The sequence below is a fragment of the Gouania willdenowi genome, chromosome 11 (genome assembly GCF_900634775.1).
Source record: "Gouania willdenowi chromosome 11, fGouWil2.1, whole genome shotgun sequence".
Taxonomy (NCBI): domain Eukaryota; kingdom Metazoa; phylum Chordata; class Actinopteri; order Blenniiformes; family Gobiesocidae; genus Gouania; species Gouania willdenowi.
The window spans coordinates 7,724,368-7,742,773 of NC_041054.1; the positions used below are offsets into that span (position 1 = coordinate 7,724,368).

The 18,406-nt window shown below is 37.9% G+C and overlaps 1 protein-coding gene across 8 annotated transcripts in view; it reads left to right on the top strand.

Moving 5' to 3' along the window:
• LOC114472132 (tripartite motif-containing protein 46-like) overlaps positions 1–17,646 on the top strand; it is a 28,028-nt gene extending 10,382 nt beyond the window's left edge. For 3 of the 8 annotated variants that reach the window (XM_028461247.1, XM_028461245.1, XM_028461246.1), the window contains exons 2-12: positions 1,921–2,182; positions 2,257–2,446; positions 3,283–3,481; positions 4,766–4,912; positions 5,046–5,141; positions 6,598–6,851; positions 8,742–8,863; positions 10,719–11,057; positions 13,306–13,535; positions 15,445–15,512; positions 16,438–17,646. In XM_028461247.1, coding sequence (XP_028317048.1) covers positions 1,927–2,182; positions 2,257–2,446; positions 3,283–3,481; positions 4,766–4,912; positions 5,046–5,141; positions 6,598–6,851; positions 8,742–8,863; positions 10,719–11,057; positions 13,306–13,535; positions 15,445–15,512; positions 16,438–16,882 — 2,346 coding nt within the window. In that variant the 5' untranslated portion in view covers positions 1,921–1,926 and the 3' untranslated portion in view covers positions 16,883–17,646. Of the gene's footprint in view, positions 1–1,920; positions 2,183–2,256; positions 2,447–3,282; positions 3,482–4,765; positions 4,913–5,045; positions 5,142–6,597; positions 6,852–8,741; positions 8,864–10,718; positions 11,058–11,923; positions 12,380–13,305; positions 13,536–15,444; positions 15,513–16,437 lie in introns of those variants that run through there. The other 5 variants (XR_003675062.1, XM_028461250.1, XM_028461249.1 and 2 more) reach the window with 5 other exon arrangements.
• The last annotated feature ends 760 nt before the right edge of the window (positions 17,647–18,406 follow it).

The following is an 18,406-nucleotide window of genomic DNA, read 5'->3' on the forward strand; positions in this document are numbered from 1 at the left end:
TCCTGTCTTTCTCTGCCCCGCCCTCAACATTCATAGAACCATGAGGTGGTTCACAATACAGTATCATAAATCCATCATACGTCAACCACAAGGCCTGACATACAACAGTGTGTGATGGAAAATCACTTCTCAAGCCTTTGCACCCAACCCTGGTCCTGGGGTTGCAGATTCTGGAGGGCTGTGCACCCCAACTCATTCCCATAGACATGTATTACCTGTCGTTATAATTCTTTTCACTAATTTCACATGTAACTTACGTAAATTTGAATAAAAAAAGAAACGGTTTATGTGAACTCAGAGCTTGTGTTCTGACTGAGCTGCTATCTAAAGGTTGCAGTGTTTAAATAATTGATGTTTGATCCTCATTCATATTTAGTGACGATCCTGCTCGATGCCACACAGCAGCAGATGTTTCTATTTTGCAGAGGCAGCAAATCAAATGTTGACTCTTATTGAACACATTGCACTGCCGTTGCAATCGCACATGAACTTTTTTTTGGCTGAAAAACAAGCTGCAGGATTGTCATGGTGGATAATCTGATCTTTAATAATACAAAATGGCATTTCTGTGAAAACACAAGGTTGCTGAAATGAAATTGCGTCGTTTACTTTACAGGGAGTTTTTAGTGGAACATCATAAAAGCAGGAGGAAACATTTTTTGGTGAGAAAATGCAAACTGTGGAGCACTCTGGTAAACATCTAGTTCACGTGTCAAACGCAAGGCTCGTGGACCAGATCCGGCACTTTGGAGCGTCAAACTCAGCCCGGAGGACAAAGTCAAAATAACAGAGGAAACATGAATCAATGTGTAAATGAAACTCAACAATGCTTATATCATATGATGGCAGTCATTTTTAATGTTAAACTGTTGGAAAAAAAAAAAAAAACCTAAAAATTTTTACAAAATCTTGTAATTTTGCTTCAGTTATTAAATAGCATTTTTCTTAATTAGGTAGAAATTAATTTAATTTAATTAATTTATAGTGAAAAACCTGTTGGGACGGATATCTGTGACTTATTGCTTGGATATTGTTGGGTTTTTACATATTTTGTATACATATACAAACTATTATTTACAATAATGTTGAAATCACTTGTTTTCCAGCATAAAATCTGTGGTTCACTTGAGATCAAACGACTCCTTATTTGGCCTTTGAACTAAAATGAGTTTGACACCCCTGATCTAGTTTAAAACACTACCACCATTTTGTAAATAATATATTTTTATTCATTTATTTCAGAGAAAAACAAAAACAATAAATAGATAAATACATAATAATGTCTTTATAGTCAATATACAGTTACCACTTCGTCACAATTTAGTATAATATCTATAGCAGTGATTCTCAACTGGTGGGTCGGGACCCAAAAGTGGGTTGCGGACCAGTACTGGGTGGGTCGTGGACAGCTGGTCAAAAATAAATACATTTTTTATATCTCTCATGTTGGACTTGTCTTTTATTTTGAAAGAACATTTTCTTTTGACAGGCATGCTGTGAAATGCATGTTTCACAGAAAAATATATAGATCTATGTTTAAAATAGATTCCAACAGCTATTTTTGAAAAACTAGATTTGGTTGATTGAATTCTAAAAAGAAAGTGGGTCGCAATTTAATGACTGTGTAATGACAAAATGTGGGCAAAACAGTTGAGAACCCCTGATCTATAGCATCTCCAGGTCCCAAAAACTTACTACTTTGTGATAATCAATCATCTGTTGTTATTTATTTGTTTATTTTCTGCTCTGTTTTCGTCAAATAAAGTTTAACTGTTATAGTGGACGGGTTTTTTTTGGGGGGTTTTCCTGGCATTTATTTTTTTAATTTAATTGCCTTTTGTTCATGTTTGTTCATTGTTGCTATGTTTCATTTCTCGTGTCATGATTGGTGGAAAGTCACTCCCTCTTTGTCGTCCACAGTCCAACATGAAGAGCTTGGAGCACGAGCTGCACTGCCCCGTGTGTAAGGACGTAGTCAAGCAGCCTGTGGTGTTGCCATGTCAGCACAGCGTGTGTCTCATGTGTGCCTCCGAGGTCTTGGTTGCAAATGGCTACCCTGCTCCAGACCTCCCACCAGAGCCCAACTCTCCAGCCTCCACGCCCAACACACGCTCCCCCCGACAGGCGCGCAGACCCACGCCCAAAGCTGAGCAGCGTCCCATCGACCGGGTGCTGCGTTCAGGTATGACCTCATCTATCACACCTTTCTTTCTCAACACATAATGGGATCATAGTGAGGGTGTGACTTATTTTCAGGTACCCACCCTCCGTCACCATCCATGCAACGCTCCCCCGGGCATGGAGTGTATGCAGGGCGACGGCGTAAAGAGGGGCCGCCCTTAGTCATGATGTTTCCCTGCGGTCCGTGTGGGAGAAACGTTGAACTGGGAGAAAAGGGACTGACAGACTGCCTGCGTAACCTCACCCTGGAGCGGATAGTTGAAAGGTATTTCATTCTGAAATCATCAGCGTGAATGCGCGGCTGACATTATGCTGTCATTATTACGACATAACACATTAGCATCAATAAGGTGCCACTGAAGCTGTCATTAAGAGTCGTTTGTTACCCTAACCCTAAACCCTAAACCTACCTAACCCCACTAGATCCCTCCACCTAACCCAAAAAAGGCCAACATAGCTCCAAAGGTATCATCATTTAGCAAAATGTATCATCATTTAGCGTAAGGTGTCATAATTTTGCGATATGTGTCATAATTTAGTGAAAGGTATCATAATTTTGCGTAAGGTGTCATAATTTGGTGATATGTGTCATCATTTAGCGAAAGGTATCATAATTTTGCGAAAGGTGTCATCATTTAGCGTAAGGTGTCATAATTTTGCGATATGTGTCATAATTTAGTGAAAGGTGTCATCATTTAGTGATGTGTGTCATAATTTAGCAATATGTCTCATAATTTTGCAAAAGGTGTCCTAATTCAGCGAACGGTATCATAATTTAGTGACGTGTCATAATTTAGCGATATCTGTCATAATTTGGCGATATGTCTCATAATTTAGCGGTGTCATCATTTAGTGAAAGGTGTCCTAATTTAGCAAAAAGTGTCAAAATTTAGTGATGGGTGTCATTATTTAGCGTCATGTGTCATAATTTTGCAAACGGTGTCATAATTTAGCGATATGTGCAATAATTTAGCAATATGTCATAAGGCTTTATACTTAAGGCTAACAGCGTAATGTCAGCCTTTTGTATAAAACTTCAGGTAAAGTGTTACTATGACTTCTTCTACATTAAAAAGCCTCTGTTTCTTCCCCCATCACTAGGTACAGACACACTGTGAGTCTGGGCAGTGTGGCTGTGTTGTGTCAGTTTTGTAAACCTCCTCAAACACTGGAGGCCACCAAAGGATGCGGCGACTGCAAAGCCAACTTCTGCAACGAGTGTTTCAAGCTGTACCATCCATGGGGGACGCCACGGGCACAACACGAGCACATCCTGCCCACGCTGAACTTCAGACCAAAGGTACTGGGACGGCCTGAATACGCCTGTGGTGGAGCTTATGACATAGTAGCACCAAAATGAAGTTTAGTTCAGCTGAACTTTACACATAAATCATGTATTTATCATGAATCTCTGAGGCCTTTAAAACTGACCTAATGAAAGCCACAGTGTTGTTTACAGTGCAATTCCAAGTCATTACATCACACATTTCAGAAATACAGTGTTTTCAACATTCATGTCACCATTTAGAATAACCCTACTTTAAAAAAAAAATAAAAAATAGAATAATAACCCTACTTTTAAAAAAAAAAAAATAGAATAATAACCCTGCTTTAAAAAAAAATAGAATAATAACCCTATTTTTTAAAAAAATAGAATAATAACCCTACTTTAAAAAAAAAATAGAATAATAACCCTACTTTTTTTAAAAAAAAGAAGAAAAAAAACAGAATAATAACCCTACTTTTAAAAAAAAAATAGAATAATAACCCTACTTTAAAAAAAAAAAATAGAATAATAACCCTACTTTTAAAAAAAAGAAGAAAAAAAATAGAATAATAACCCTACTTTAATAGAAAAAAATAGAATAATAACCTTACTTTAAAAAATAAAAAAAATAGAATAATAACCCTACTTTAATAAAAAAATAGAATAATAACCCTACTTTTTTAAAAAAAAGAAGAAGAAAAAAAATAGAATAATAACCCTACTTTAAAAAAAAAAAAAAGAAGAAAAAAAATGGAATAACCTTACTTAGCATTAATACAGAAAAGAACAAAGGGTTTGTATGCTTTTATTTCTTTTGTATTTTTTCTGTTATTTCTTAAGGTTTTTGGATTAATTTGGTCCAATTTTGTTCTTTTGTGTATTTTTTCAATCTGTTTGTCTACTACTCACTTTGCTTGTGTTACGACTCACTTTGTGAATTTTTGTTGTCATTTTGTGTTTTTGGACTCATTTTTGTGTGTATTTTTTGTCAGTTTGTGTGTTTTTGTTATGTTTTTCTATATTGTAATTGTAATTTTGTATGTTTTTGGAGTCATGATAGATTTTTGCTGTCATTTTTGTAGTTTACTTTGGGGTCTGTACAATATTGTTCACTCTGCCAGTGAGTTGCCCATGTCTGACTTATTTAATCCTGCTTGAGGCGAGTTATCTTTGAGGTAGTCAGTGTTTCGTTAGAGTAAATGATGAGTTTGAGATTGATTAGTCATTTCTGTGGTGTGTGTGTGTGTGTGTGTGTGTGTGTGTGTAATGGCCATCGCTTTCTTTCTGCTAGTCAACTGATTGTTGCTGTTCCTTCAGGTGTTGACGTGCCCAGATCACGACCAGGAGAAGCTGCAGTTCTACTGCAGGACCTGTCAGCGGTTGCTCTGCCCTCTCTGCAAACTGCGGCGGATCCACACGGGGCACAAAATCCTCCCAGTAACACAGGCGTACCAAGCGTTAAAGGTACGACTAACACAGATAAACTAGAACGGCTGTTAAGGATTGGAAAGATGTATATTTAGGGGGGAATTAAAGTTGCAAACTGTTGAGCTGTTGTGTTTTTGTCTTTGTTGTGTTTCTGCTGGTCATTTCACAGGAGAAGATTACAAAGGAGATGAACTACATTCTGGCCAATCAGGACACAGTCCTGGGTCAGATTACCCAGCTGGAGAGCGCCATCACTCAGACTGAGGTGATTATAGCAGTTCTTTGATTGAGCGAGAAATAACCTTCAGCACAGATGGCGTAAAATATCTAAAGTAACATGTTTTAACTTAGACACTTAAACACTGAGGCACATAATACAGTATTATGGGGAAATTATATTTGAATGGATCCTCCACAGTTTCTACAAATGTGGCCTAAAACCTTTGAAATGTACTTATTAGAACAGCGATTCTCAACTGGTGGGTCGGGAGCCAAAAGTGGGTCGCGGAGCTGTACTGGATGGTTCATGGACAGCTAGTCAAAAATAAATAAATAAATACTTAATGTCTCTCAAGTTGGACTTGTCTTATTTTGAAAGAAACTTTTCTTTTGACAGGCACGCTGTGAAATGCATGCTACACAGGGAAATACATAGATTTATATTTTAAAAAGATTATATATACGTGTTTTCAACAGCTATTTTTGAAAAACTAAGTTTGGTTGACTGAATTCTAAAAAAAAAAGCGATTTAATGACTGTGGCAAAATGTGGGTCCCAGGGTGAGACCAGTTGAGAACCCCTGGATCTACCAGTATACCTAAAAAACAAAAACACATTAATTTGCACCATATTTGTTGAACTGCCTTTTAAAAATGGGACTACCTTACAGTTTTAGAGCCGGTCTTCCACCATCTTGAAATCACGTAATTGATGACATCACACGGCCCCACTGCCTGTACACAGCCCATTGTTTTCTATTGGTGTGAAGCATTTAGCCTGTTTTTTAGATAATATTGCAGCTTTTTCAGTCAAAATAACAACTTGTGCTTCTTTTGTGTTGCTCTAAAAAAACAGAAAAGGTGAAACATGATGATGTAATCCTTTTTTGTTTACTGAAAGAAGATAAACACAGTTGTAGACTCACAACTGTTTAAGACACACAAACCAAGTCATTTTGGGTAGGATTCCTTCAACAGTCCGGGATTTACTTGTCAACTTCAGCCACCAGAGCGTCAGCTGTGCACCGTTTAAGGGGGATTAAAGGTGCCTTAGGAGAGCTCTTCTTCTCTGCTTCCTTGTCTATACTACCAAACCACAGAGTTGGAACTGTCACCCCCTGTGATTGCAACTGTTTTTATTCTCTTTTGGTAAACAAAAGAGGTTTACATCGACATCTTTAACTTTTTCTGATTATTTAGAGCTACCAAAAGCAGCACACGTTGACATTTTGACTGAAAAAGCTGTTAAATTATCTCACAAGCAGACTGAATGATTCACACCAATAGAAAACAATGGGATGTTTACAGGCAGTGGGGCCATGTGATGTCATCAATCACATGATTTCAAGATGGCGGAACACAGTCCCATTTTAAAAGGCAATTGAATGAATACAGTGCATAATAATGCGTTATAATAATAAATCTTCTGATAAGTACATTTCAAAGGTTTTAGGCCACATTTGTAAAAACAGTGGCAGTGTTTACTATCTTTTGTATCATCAGGTAAACAGTGTCTCAGCCAGAGAGCAGCTGGCTCAGAGCATCAGGGATCTGACGGCCGCTCTGGCTGAACGCCATGCGTCACTCACTCTGGCTCTAGAGGGGGCGCGGCACAAACGAGGCGAGGCGCTGGCCGCCCAAGTGTCAGAGAGACGTAGCCTGATGGAACACGCAGGGCTGATGGCGTTCGCCCAAGAACTGCTGAAAGAAAGCGACCAGCCCTGCTTCGTGCAGGCGGCTCGCCAAACACACAACAGGTTTGTGTTAGTTGGACTCTCACTTAATTACAGAGGTACTAATGTATCCTACTCAAGTACAAGTACTGTTACTTGATAGAAATTGTACTCAAGTACAAGTAAGTCATACATAAAATACTCAAGTACATGTAAAAATGAGCTCAATTAAACAGTACTCAAAGTAAAAAAAATAAATTTCTTTATGGTAATAAATCTCACCACGGTTCCCTTGCATACAGTAAACATCTCATGTATACATTTTAAAAGGAAGAGTGCAAATCTTGCACAATTGGAACAATTTATTTTCCACACAGGCAAAGTGTATAATTCTTTAAAAAAATATATAACACCAATGAATTCAATCTCAGGCTCAAAGTGTAGCTAAATCTATGAACTCTAAAACTGAGAAAATAACCAGTATATTAGGGCTGGGCGGTATGACCAAAAATGTATATCATAGTATTTTTCAAAATTCAAACAGTTTCACGGTATATGACATTCACAGCATTGGTTGAGAGATGAATCACTGCAGTAGATTGACTTAGAATGGTTTATTTTACTGTCATGATGAGTGAATATTGTAGAATAACAGCAGCCCACGCTAGCTTAGCTTTAGCATTAGCTTGATTTCTAGCTTTAAATGCTGCATACTCAGTGCTATGGTGGTTTGTTATGGTGAATAAGGTAGCATTTTGTTTGCAGCTCCACCAGGACTTATTATTTCCACGTTCTAGGAATTACAAATTGTGATCCTTTGCTCTCTTTTTTTGTGTATCACTGCCAAGCTGCCGACATGCTAAGCTAACTGTGCCTCCGTGTCCGTGAGTGTTGTTCTCCTGTAGCAGAGGCATGCGCACGCAGGCACATGCAGCTTCAGAGCTTTCAATTGTGTCTTTTTGATCCATTGACACGTATGTTTTACACCGTAACAAACACCAGAGCGCTACTGTTTACCTTCTTATTTAGAAGTGCAACGTTGAAAAGGGTCCGGTCTGAAACGCGGCGCAGCGTAGCGAAAGTTGTGTAATCAAATACACCGATACGGCGGTATATTAAAAAGTCACATTATAACGAAAATATATACCGTTATTCGGTGTGAACCGGTATACCGCCCAGCCCTACCAGCATTCAATGCTGTTTCGTCAGCTATGATGTGATGCATTTGATTGTTGTCTGGTTATTTCATTTTTTTTGTAGTTTCCCAATGTTAGTTTATCATTTTAAAACAAAAAATAATAACTGACTCAGTAACGGTTGGGTATAGAAATGTAAAAAAATTACTATACTTCTTTTAAAACGTACTTAAGTACAAGTAAAATTACTGATTTAGAAATATACTCAAAACAGTACTTGTAAGTACCCATAAAAGCAACTAAATTACAGTAACGTGAGTACTTGTGATCTGTTACTTTCACCTCTGAATCCTACAAGTCAGATTTTTATGCCCCACTTTTTGTCAAAAGCTTCTATCAATACTCCTGACTGGTTAACATGCACAACCACACCCTGTTTGTCTATTATAAATTAATCATGTTCCCTGTACAATCACACTAAACCAACATTAGAATGCATCGCTGACATTTTTAACATCTGCCTCCCTTTAACTGTGGCGAGTGTCAACTGATAACCCAACCCAGTTTAAACAGTGATGGATTCCTTCATGCTCTGTTTAAAAAAAACAGTTCCTCATGCTCTCACACACCCTATTTAAAAAAAAAAAAAAAGTGTAACAATAAGCCTTTGTTCTGTTTTAATGAAACGCACACAGGCCTGATACAAACAAAATGCAAACTGACTTGTTTGTTCGCTTGGTTGGTAAAAGGTAATAGTAACACCTGTAGCTTTATGAAAGAATCCCTGATCCCCTTTCGTCCTTCTGACACATTTTCCCCCCGTTTCTGTTTGTGCCAGGTTGAGTAAAGGCATCGAGAACCTGCAACATTTCTCTCTGGCTGCAGATCCATCTTTTAGACACTTTCAGCTCGACGTCTCCAAAGAACTGAAGCTCCTGACTGAGCTGAACTTCATCCAGGGTGAGAAGAAAAGACGAGTCGCGCAACACACAGATAGGAGACAGTGTCGGCGTCATGGGGGTGGGCATTCGCGGGCGCTGCCCCACCAGCTGACCTACTGTACTCCCCCCACCCGCACACACTCTTCCCACTACTGAGCTTTATATTAATCAAAGATATCTGACTGTGTCCATTCACCGACAGCGGACAGGAGTCTGCTCCATAGATACAGTATATTATACTGTGGTGTAATTGTTTTACATTTGTGCTACTGAACGCACCCCAGAGCTGTTGTTAGGATCAGCCAATAGAATGTGTATATGTCTATGGCCTGCTCTGTTGATTCACGTGACGTCACTCACATTGCGAGAGCGCAAAATTCAGATGGAGGACAGGAAGTGAAGCTTGAGAATCTGCCGTCTGAAATAATCAAAAGGGAGGGTTTTCTTTAATGCCCCCCCCCATTTAATACTGTCTGGCGCCGACTCTGGATAGGACGAGAGGAGTAGGAAGAGTAAAGTAATATTGGATTCTGACTAAATACGTTGAGCTAATTGGAGGTTCAGAGGCACAAATAACTGATTGACACTTAATTTAATAATTTTAAGAAATAATGTACCTTCCCTAGAGTTCTGAAATGGGTTCTGGGACCCCAGAAATTCTCCAAGATTTTAGTTTGAGGGTCTGAAATGTAATTTAACAACATTTTTTTTTAAAGTAGTTAAAATTGTTAATTATTACTGCACTGTAGATAATTATTAAACCCCAAATCTCTCCAAATCTTAATCCAAATATTACATTTTGTTATTTTCAAGCTGTTGTGAATGAACTAGACATGCATGTGATCACTGTCTGAATGTCATTTGTCAAACTTAAGGTCATTAAATTTGTCCCGTGGAAGGATTTAGTTCAAAATAAAAATTTGCACAAAAAAGGATAGTTTAAAAAAAAAAATCACTGTAATATCATTTAAAGATATCTCAGGACCTTCAAATGCACAAATTCAATGAAATGTTCTAATATATAAGCAGGCTCGCAATTTTTCTCTGCATATTTTTATGTTATTTTGGTCATTTATGAATGCAAATACTTACTAATACTAATGATACTTACTAATACTAATGATTCTAGAACCCTGCACTTTATCGCAAATTATTCTACAAACGTCCTGCAATTTACATGGAAATTATTTAAATAATAAAACCCTTGAAAAATCAAGGAATCTTTTTAAGTCAACACATCACTAATATGTAACACAATATTAATATTTCTATGACACCCCTGATTTCACAGCAACATAATTTTCTCTCTAATATATATATATATATATATATATATATATATATATATATTTTAAATTATTATTTTGCACAAAATGACTTTAACAACACACAGAACAACAAGAAGAATAGAAAATCACACAAAATCACAGAAAAATGCACAAAATGACAAGAAAAACACAAAATGTCAACAAAAAACGAAATTACTCCAGAAACACACAGCATGACAAGCAAATACACACAACAACAAAAATAACAACAATAACCCCCACAAAATGAATAAAATTGTACAAAATAAGTCAATACACATACAAAACAACACAAAGCACAAAGATTACTCCTAAAAGAGACAAAATGGTAACAAAAACACACAAAATGGCTCGGATAACAGACAAAAGTAGAATAAAAATACAGAAACCGACTCCAAAAAACACACATTAAAAATACAAAATGTTTCCTGTTCATTATTTATCTTTTTTAATTATAATTTCCAGTCTTAATTGAGTTGTTTTTCTTTCTCTGAGATATTTTGTATAAACCTAATGCAGTAGAAATGTTCTATATCTGTATAAAGTGATCCGGTCTTTGTTTCACAGCTCCTCTGGCTCCAGTCATAGAAACCCAGCGCTCTCTGGCCTACGACCAGCTCTTCCTGTGCTGGCGACTGCCTCCAGAATCTTCCCCCGCCTGGCATTTCTCAGTGGAGTATCGGCGGCGCGGGGTGGTCCCTGGGGGAGCATCCAGAGGGGGGATGAGAGGAGGGCTGTCCTCCGCCCGCTGGGGCTGGCAGAGGCTGGAGGAGATGAGTGGGAGCAGCGCAGTGATAGACAGGCTGGAGATGGACAGTGTGTATGTGCTGAGGGTCAGAGGCTGCAATAAGGCGGGCTATGGGGAGTACAGTGAGGAGGTGTACCTGCACACCCCACCTGCACCAGGTAAGAGCACACGTCGGCTCCCGGTCACACTGAACACTAAATGGGGAATAGGGACGATGTAGGCAGGATAAGGGTGCATCAATATATCGCGATATTTCACCCCGCAATTATAGTATCGACTAAAAAAAATGTCCAAATCAAGCAAAAACACACATAAAACATTCTTTTATATACATGTACAGTATCATTTCAGGCATTAAGGGGTTCATTGTGCTAACATATGCATAGCACGTAAACACCCGGTCACACTGGGCACTTTTATAGATGTATGTGGTTACTTGGAAAAAAAAAAAAGAATTTAAGAACTTAACATAATAAGAATTTGTTATAGAAACAAAAGTTAAAAGTTAAAAGTTTTTTTGAAAAATGTGATAGTTTGATAAACACACCACTTGTTTTTGATGTTAGTACTTGAATTACTGTTAGTTACCATTTACTAGTTCTCACAAGTAAAAAAAAAAAAATGAAATAATTGTATTTACAAACTAAAACATAAAAAATCTGAAAAAAAAAATTAAGTTATTGTAGGAATACTGTTTTTTTTTGTTTTTTTTTTATACAGACAATATTGTATGTAGATTATTGTGTGTGCTGAAGCTTAAGGAAAATGTCAGCATTCAAATATTTGTGTGGTAAAAAGTTTTTCTAAACAAACCAGCCACACTTTTCTTTTGTTTTTTTGTTTTTTTTACTGGTTTTAATTTGAACCCATAGTTCATCCCACTTGGTTAAAAATAATTTACACTTTAAAGTGTCATTTTAAATGCTTAAAATTTCATTTTTTATCTTTTTTTTTTCTTTGTATCCACTTACCTCTGCACCCTCTTTTTCTTATTATTCTTTCCACATCTGCCTCTCATGCACAGTTTCATTCTCACAGCTCTGCACTTCATCTCATCCTCTGTGCTTCACACACACTGCCGACCCACACGCCCCCCACAGAACCCACAGAACGTAAGATTCACGTCCGGTCTTTGCCTCATTCCAACCCACTTATTTCCTTGTTTTTGGTTTTTCTCTGTGCTCATCCTCTGCATCCTCTTCTTTAAATCCACTCCTTTTATTTGCACCCAATCATTTCTTGGCTTTTTTCCCTCCTTTCCAGTAATAGTGACATCTGCGTGAGTGCTGATGAGGTTTGCAGTGTGTTAAGACTTTGGGCTTAACAACACGGGATCGACTGGCGATCTGGCATTTTAATGGTTCATTTGAGTCAGTGGTGAACACCTTGTGACAGTTTTTCTACGATATTGTGCATTTTCCCTTCCTACTTCCTGTGGAAATCCAAAGCCTGTCCCAATGGCAGAGCTGTGTCCTCTAATGTGTAGTTCAATGTCCTTCTCTGTGTTGCTGTTGGAGGGAAGAGACGCATGTCTGCATTGGCGGAGTTTGAGATTCTTGCCGGGGGGGGGGGGGGGGGGGGGGGTGCAAAATAAAAAATAGAATTAAATATATAGTGATTAGTAACATAATCGATAATGTTGACTACAAGAAATTGCATCGATGCGTCGTTCAAGTGGTCTCACAATCTTCCTAAGACTCCAGTGATTCTCAGCATTTAGTCCAAAACACAGTAAAACTGATGTAAAAAAAATAAAACAAAACGTAATGTCTTATTTACAAGAATAAAGCAGCTCCGCCCTGATTTCTTCTTACTTTCTTAGCTCTGTGAGGCTGACCAAGTCATTAAACTGTTTAAATTAATGTTCATGTTTGAAATTTGTGATAAAATCAGGCCAGTGACTGCTTTCTGCTTCATTTTTGCTGCAGTACCATACATGAACTGCTGGGCGCAGTGTTGAGCAACAGAAGAACCAACCTAAAGTCTCAAAAGTTTGGGACCATTTCAATGAACACATGACTCGAGCATCAAAAAATAACTTGTATTTTTTTAAAGAACAACAAATGAATTCATATATTTTGTACAGTCAGTGTTTTATGGAACTTAAAATATGTATGTATTATTTACATTTTAATTAATAATGAATTTGGGAAAACGGTAATGAAAACTTTTGACCACTAGGGGGGTAGAATGCTCCCTCTGCCCCCCACAAACTCTGCTTATGCATGTCTGGTCCTCTTTACGTCACTGTTTTTGCTTCTCCCTTTCCCTGCGGCTGTAAATGTCACCCAGAATTTTCCCAGAATTCCATCCTTTTCCCTGTGAACACAGCTGCTCAGTTTCTCCTCTCACTCTTCTCCGTCTTTTTCCTCTTGCTGTGTCTCTGCGTCTCCTCTTTGTTCCCAGTGCTAAACTTCTACCTGGATTCCCGCTGGGGCCTCCACGCAGACCGGCTGGTCGTCAGCAAAGAGCAGAGATGCGCTCGCAGCGTCCCGGGTCTGTCTCTGCTGCAGGCCGCAGACCACGCCCTCACTTCCTGTCACCTGACTTCTGACCTCCTGGTGGGGGACGTAGCAATCACACAGGGACGACACTACTGGGCATGCTCAGTAGAGCCTGGATCTTATCTTGTTAAGGTAATAATTCCCTACACCAGGGGTTGTCAACCTTGGGGACACTGGGAGTGGATCGCCAAATGTCTTCAAGAAACTAAGAATATTTTTGAATTTGAGACCATTTTTACTCTTTTTCTGCAACTACACCAAATTTTCCTCACTTTTTCTTGCCATATTTTTGCTCCTTTTAATGCATTTTTGCTATATTACTCCCATTTCTGCCACTTCTCGACCTAATGTTGCATATATTGACCCATTATTTTCACCATTTCTCATGCTTTTTTTGCCAAATTAACCACATTCATGATTTGTAATGCCCATTATTTGCCAGTTTTAACTTAAACTTCAATTGTTTCTACTTTTTTCTGCCACTTTTAACCTTTACAACCCCCAGCCTCTTCTCCAAAAATCACATAACGTTTTTCAAGCTTCTACATAACCTACACGGCTAATTCTTTTTCAGATTGAAGTAGGACCTTTATTGGTTACAGATGATGTGATATTTTGGAAATATATAATACTGAGTGACAATAAATCATGTTTTAGTTACAGAAATCTGTAGTCCGGCCAACCCCCCCCTGCCAGAGATTTATATCAAATATAATGCCAATTGTCAATAGGGAAGGCTACAAATGCAGACATAACTGAACTAATGTATGGACATAAACTGAAGCAAGTTTGGGGATGATAATAAACACTAGGCCAAAGATACACGTTTTCGTAAAAAAAAAAAAAAATGTTTAGGTGGAAGCCCACATTTCCACAACTGTGCCATTTTTTTCAATAAGTTTGGGAACAAGTGTGTATCTGTACTTGACACTTTGAACCCTTTTTACCACTTTCTGTTTGTTTTTGGCCACTCTAATTTGTAACTTTTCACCAATTTCACCACCTTTTCCACCATTTTTGGTCCCTTTTAACCCATTTTATTTCTGATTAAAACAAGGATTTAAGTCTTTAAGATGACTATATACTATGGCACAAATAATAATACATTTCCTGGATAACAGTGGATATTATTCAGATAAATAACTAAATGATGGTTATCACAGATTCATAGAACAATGAACCATCATTTTGCTGACTTTATGGATGGGCCCCAAAAATCTCTCCCCTTTATTCCCCATTATAGAGGCCCTGTCTCAACATGACTGTTCTTCAGTGTTCATGTCTGTGTTCAAACACCTTCAGGTACAGTGGGGGTCCCCGCTCTCAGGGACCTTTATTTTGGGGGTTTTGGCCTGAAAAGTTTGAGAACCACTGCCTTACACTGCGTAATATTTCATTAGAATTCAAACCTGCTGGTGTATATCTCATACTATATTAAATTCTGCAACAATACAAGACATATTAACCCCATAATCCCTGGAGAGCGATATACAGTATCTCCCTTTGCACTAATGATGGGCACGACCCTGGTCACTATTCCTCTTCGGGATAATAAAGTATAAATCTTTCTGATTGTATCTTTCCATGCATGAATGCAATCCTCCCTCTGCAACCAAGTGTCTTTCAAATGCATTTTATATGATATCATCTTTTCAAACACCAGAGTGCAATAAAACCCATATTTCCCTGCAGCAACACATGTGGATGAGATTGAACCACAGCTGCAAAGATAGATGCAAATACATACATGTTCTTTAGGTGATCCTAAAGGGATACTGTACATGCAGATGTTTTCTTAGCTCTTCAGTATAAGCTCGGTGTCATACGTTTTTCTCATCACCTTAAATACTCAGGAGTAAAAGAAAAAGTTCAACAATAAGGACTGAGGGGTATTAAAAAGGCTTTTAGGGATGTCATTATTGTTGTATATACTACAATACAATGCATATCATAAATTAGGCCAACACATCTAACATAAATAAAAACACATGTTCAGATTTATATGAGAAACATGAGATTTTTGGTTTTTGGTTTCCAACAGGTGGGAGTGGGACTGGAGTCCAAACTACAGGAGTGGTTTCACCTTCCACAAGACATGGCCAGTCCACGGTGAGCAGAAAAAAACAACAATAAGAAAAGACTTTACTGTGACAGAGCAGAAATGAAGGACAAAATTCATGTTTATAGTGATTTTTTTAAGCAAAAAAGGCAATGCTGGTAATTGCATAAACCAATAAAAATTTTCCTGTTCCTTAAATATCAATCATTTGTCTATTATTTTATGTGATGGAATCAATACCTTGATGGAGTTTGAAAATGAGAAGCGCACCAATATTTTTTCCGGAGTTATTGCCCTTGTTTTGTTTTTTTGTACTCTGTTTGAGGCAGCTTTTCTTAGAAACTGTTTAAGATAATATTTTCCTATGTATACATCTAAGTTCTTGGACATTTAGGAAAATGTTGTGAGTTATAATGACAACCAATCTGGTGGGAGATGTTGATGAATATGTCTTGTTATATTATTTTTTATTATTATATATTATTCCTCAACAGGATAGGTAAAAATCAGAGACAAATTTCACTGTAGGGCTACAATGTACAGTGTATGATTTTAAGTGTGCAGGAGTAGAGAGTACATGGCTTCAGGGGAAATGTCTGAAGGGGTACGGGACTGAAAACTTTGGGAACCACTGGTCTAAGACGTACCCCACCTTAAGCCCAATGTTAGCTCAAAATAGGCACCAAAAAACCTCAGTGAGGTGGACTAAGCGTCTATAGTAAATAAAGTGTCTATTTGTACGGTTGCCGTACGGACAACTCATGGTGCTATTGATACGTTTACCAAAGTACACATATGTAGCGTCTTAGGGTTAGGGTGTAACCCTATATATCGCAACAATTTTTAGGGTTACGGTTAGGCTTACGTTAGTCATGTGACCTAAACTGGCCAATGAGGGGCAGTGCGTACGGATAGAAAGTTGGTACGGATAGCCACTGAAGATGATTTTTAATAACTTGTGTGCTCCGCCTTCAGCTACGACCCAGACAGCGGCCATGACAGTGGGGCGGAGGACGCCCAGGACTCAGCTCCTCCTTTCTGCTTCCTCACCATGGGGATGGGGAAAATCTACCTCCCTCAACAAAACTACCACCACCAGGGTAGTCATGGAAACAACAACAGAGACCCCATCACCAATGGGAACGGGCCCTCCACCCCCACCGGGCTGACCTATCCACTGCCCCCCCGGCTCGGCGTGTGTCTGGATTTCGAGAAGGGACGGCTCACGTTCTACGACGCCCACTCCCTGCGACCTCTGTGGGAAGGTCACGTGGACTGCTCCGGCCCCGTGTGCCCGGCGTTCTGTTTCATTGGTGGAGGGTCGCTGCAGCTGCAGGAGCTGGTAGCCAATCGGAACGCGGATCAGACTCCAGTCAGGCGGGTAACCATTCAAACCAGATTGTCCAGTTTGAACAACTGATGAGCTAATATGGAATGTCCTCATAGTGAAGTATTTACACAGCTAGAGCGAAACGTTAGAACCTCAGCGATTTGATTTCATATTTGATTTCTCGTACGAGGAACGGGTTTATATTGCAACAGATATGCAATGTAATTATGTTTCTTACAGTTTTTGTTACATGCAGTTTTGCAGGATTTTTTGCTTATGTAGTGGCTGGTCCATCCAGCACTTTATATGTAGATATATTATCTTTAACGCTTGCACTTGTAGCTAGGCTATGCTGCTTGCATTTATAAAGCTAAATGTAGATGCACCACTGCAAATATGTGTCAAAGCCATTGAAATGTTTAGTCTTTCTGCCTCATTTCACAGATATATGAATATCAAATGTGTGCAAACTAATTATTTCGAACCACAAACATTGCTTGCCCTTCTCGTATTCTGGTCCCAAACAAAGTGATTGTTTTTATAGGAGGCAAATGAGCAGTTGAAAGTGGTCGTACTGTAATCAGACACTCCAATTATACCTCTGCTGCATCGCTAATCACTGCTTTCCAGATTTCTATTTGTGCTTTTTCTTTTTCTTTTTCTTTTTCGATGTCAATTCATGAGTTTGCTGTGAGTGTTTGTGTTCCTGCGTGCACAGGAGTGTGACCGATAACAGCACTGTGTGGCTGAGAGTATAAACCTGTGTAAACTTCACTTGCTGGCAGAATGTTTGCTAAATTAAATAAAAAAGATAGAATGAAGAAACAAGCACTGAATAAAGTCAACTTAAATTATATAACTGTCTTGGGAGTTCCTCGTTTTATTTATTTAACAGCAGACGGGTTATTTGCACAAACTGGCCACTAGATGGCAGCAGAACATTAGGTAATCACTAACAGGAGCACATGGAGTTGTCTGAACTTACTTTTTGTAAAAGCTACGTTCACCCTCCATGTTTGATTTTGGTAATACATCTTGCCACGGTTCCCTTGGATACAGTAAACATCTCATGTATAAACTTAAAAAGGAAGAGATCAAATTTTGCACAATTATAACGTATTTATATTAATTATAACTTTTATTTTCCACAAAGACATCTGTATAAAATAAATGTTTTTTAAAATGTATATAATTTTTTTTAAATATATACATAAAATAAATATATATATAAAATAAAAAAAACATATATAAAATAACACCAATGAATTCAATCAAAAAAAATGTATTAATAATAATAATAATAATAATAATAATAATAATAATAATAAAATGACCAGACTCTAAGTATAACTACATTTATGAACTCTAAAACAGTGCCCTGCCAAATGTGCCCCATGTGGGTAACAACATAATATTAGAGTAGGTATTTCATACTGTGCAATTATTATATTTCATATTCTTGCAATAGTTTTACATTTTATACTGTGCAATTTTTATATTTCCATTTCTTCAATACTTTACATATTTTCCACAAAAATCAATGTCCGTATTTGTTTTATTGATCTATTATGATGTTGCATTTGTATTTTTACCACAACTCTGTACAGCACTTTG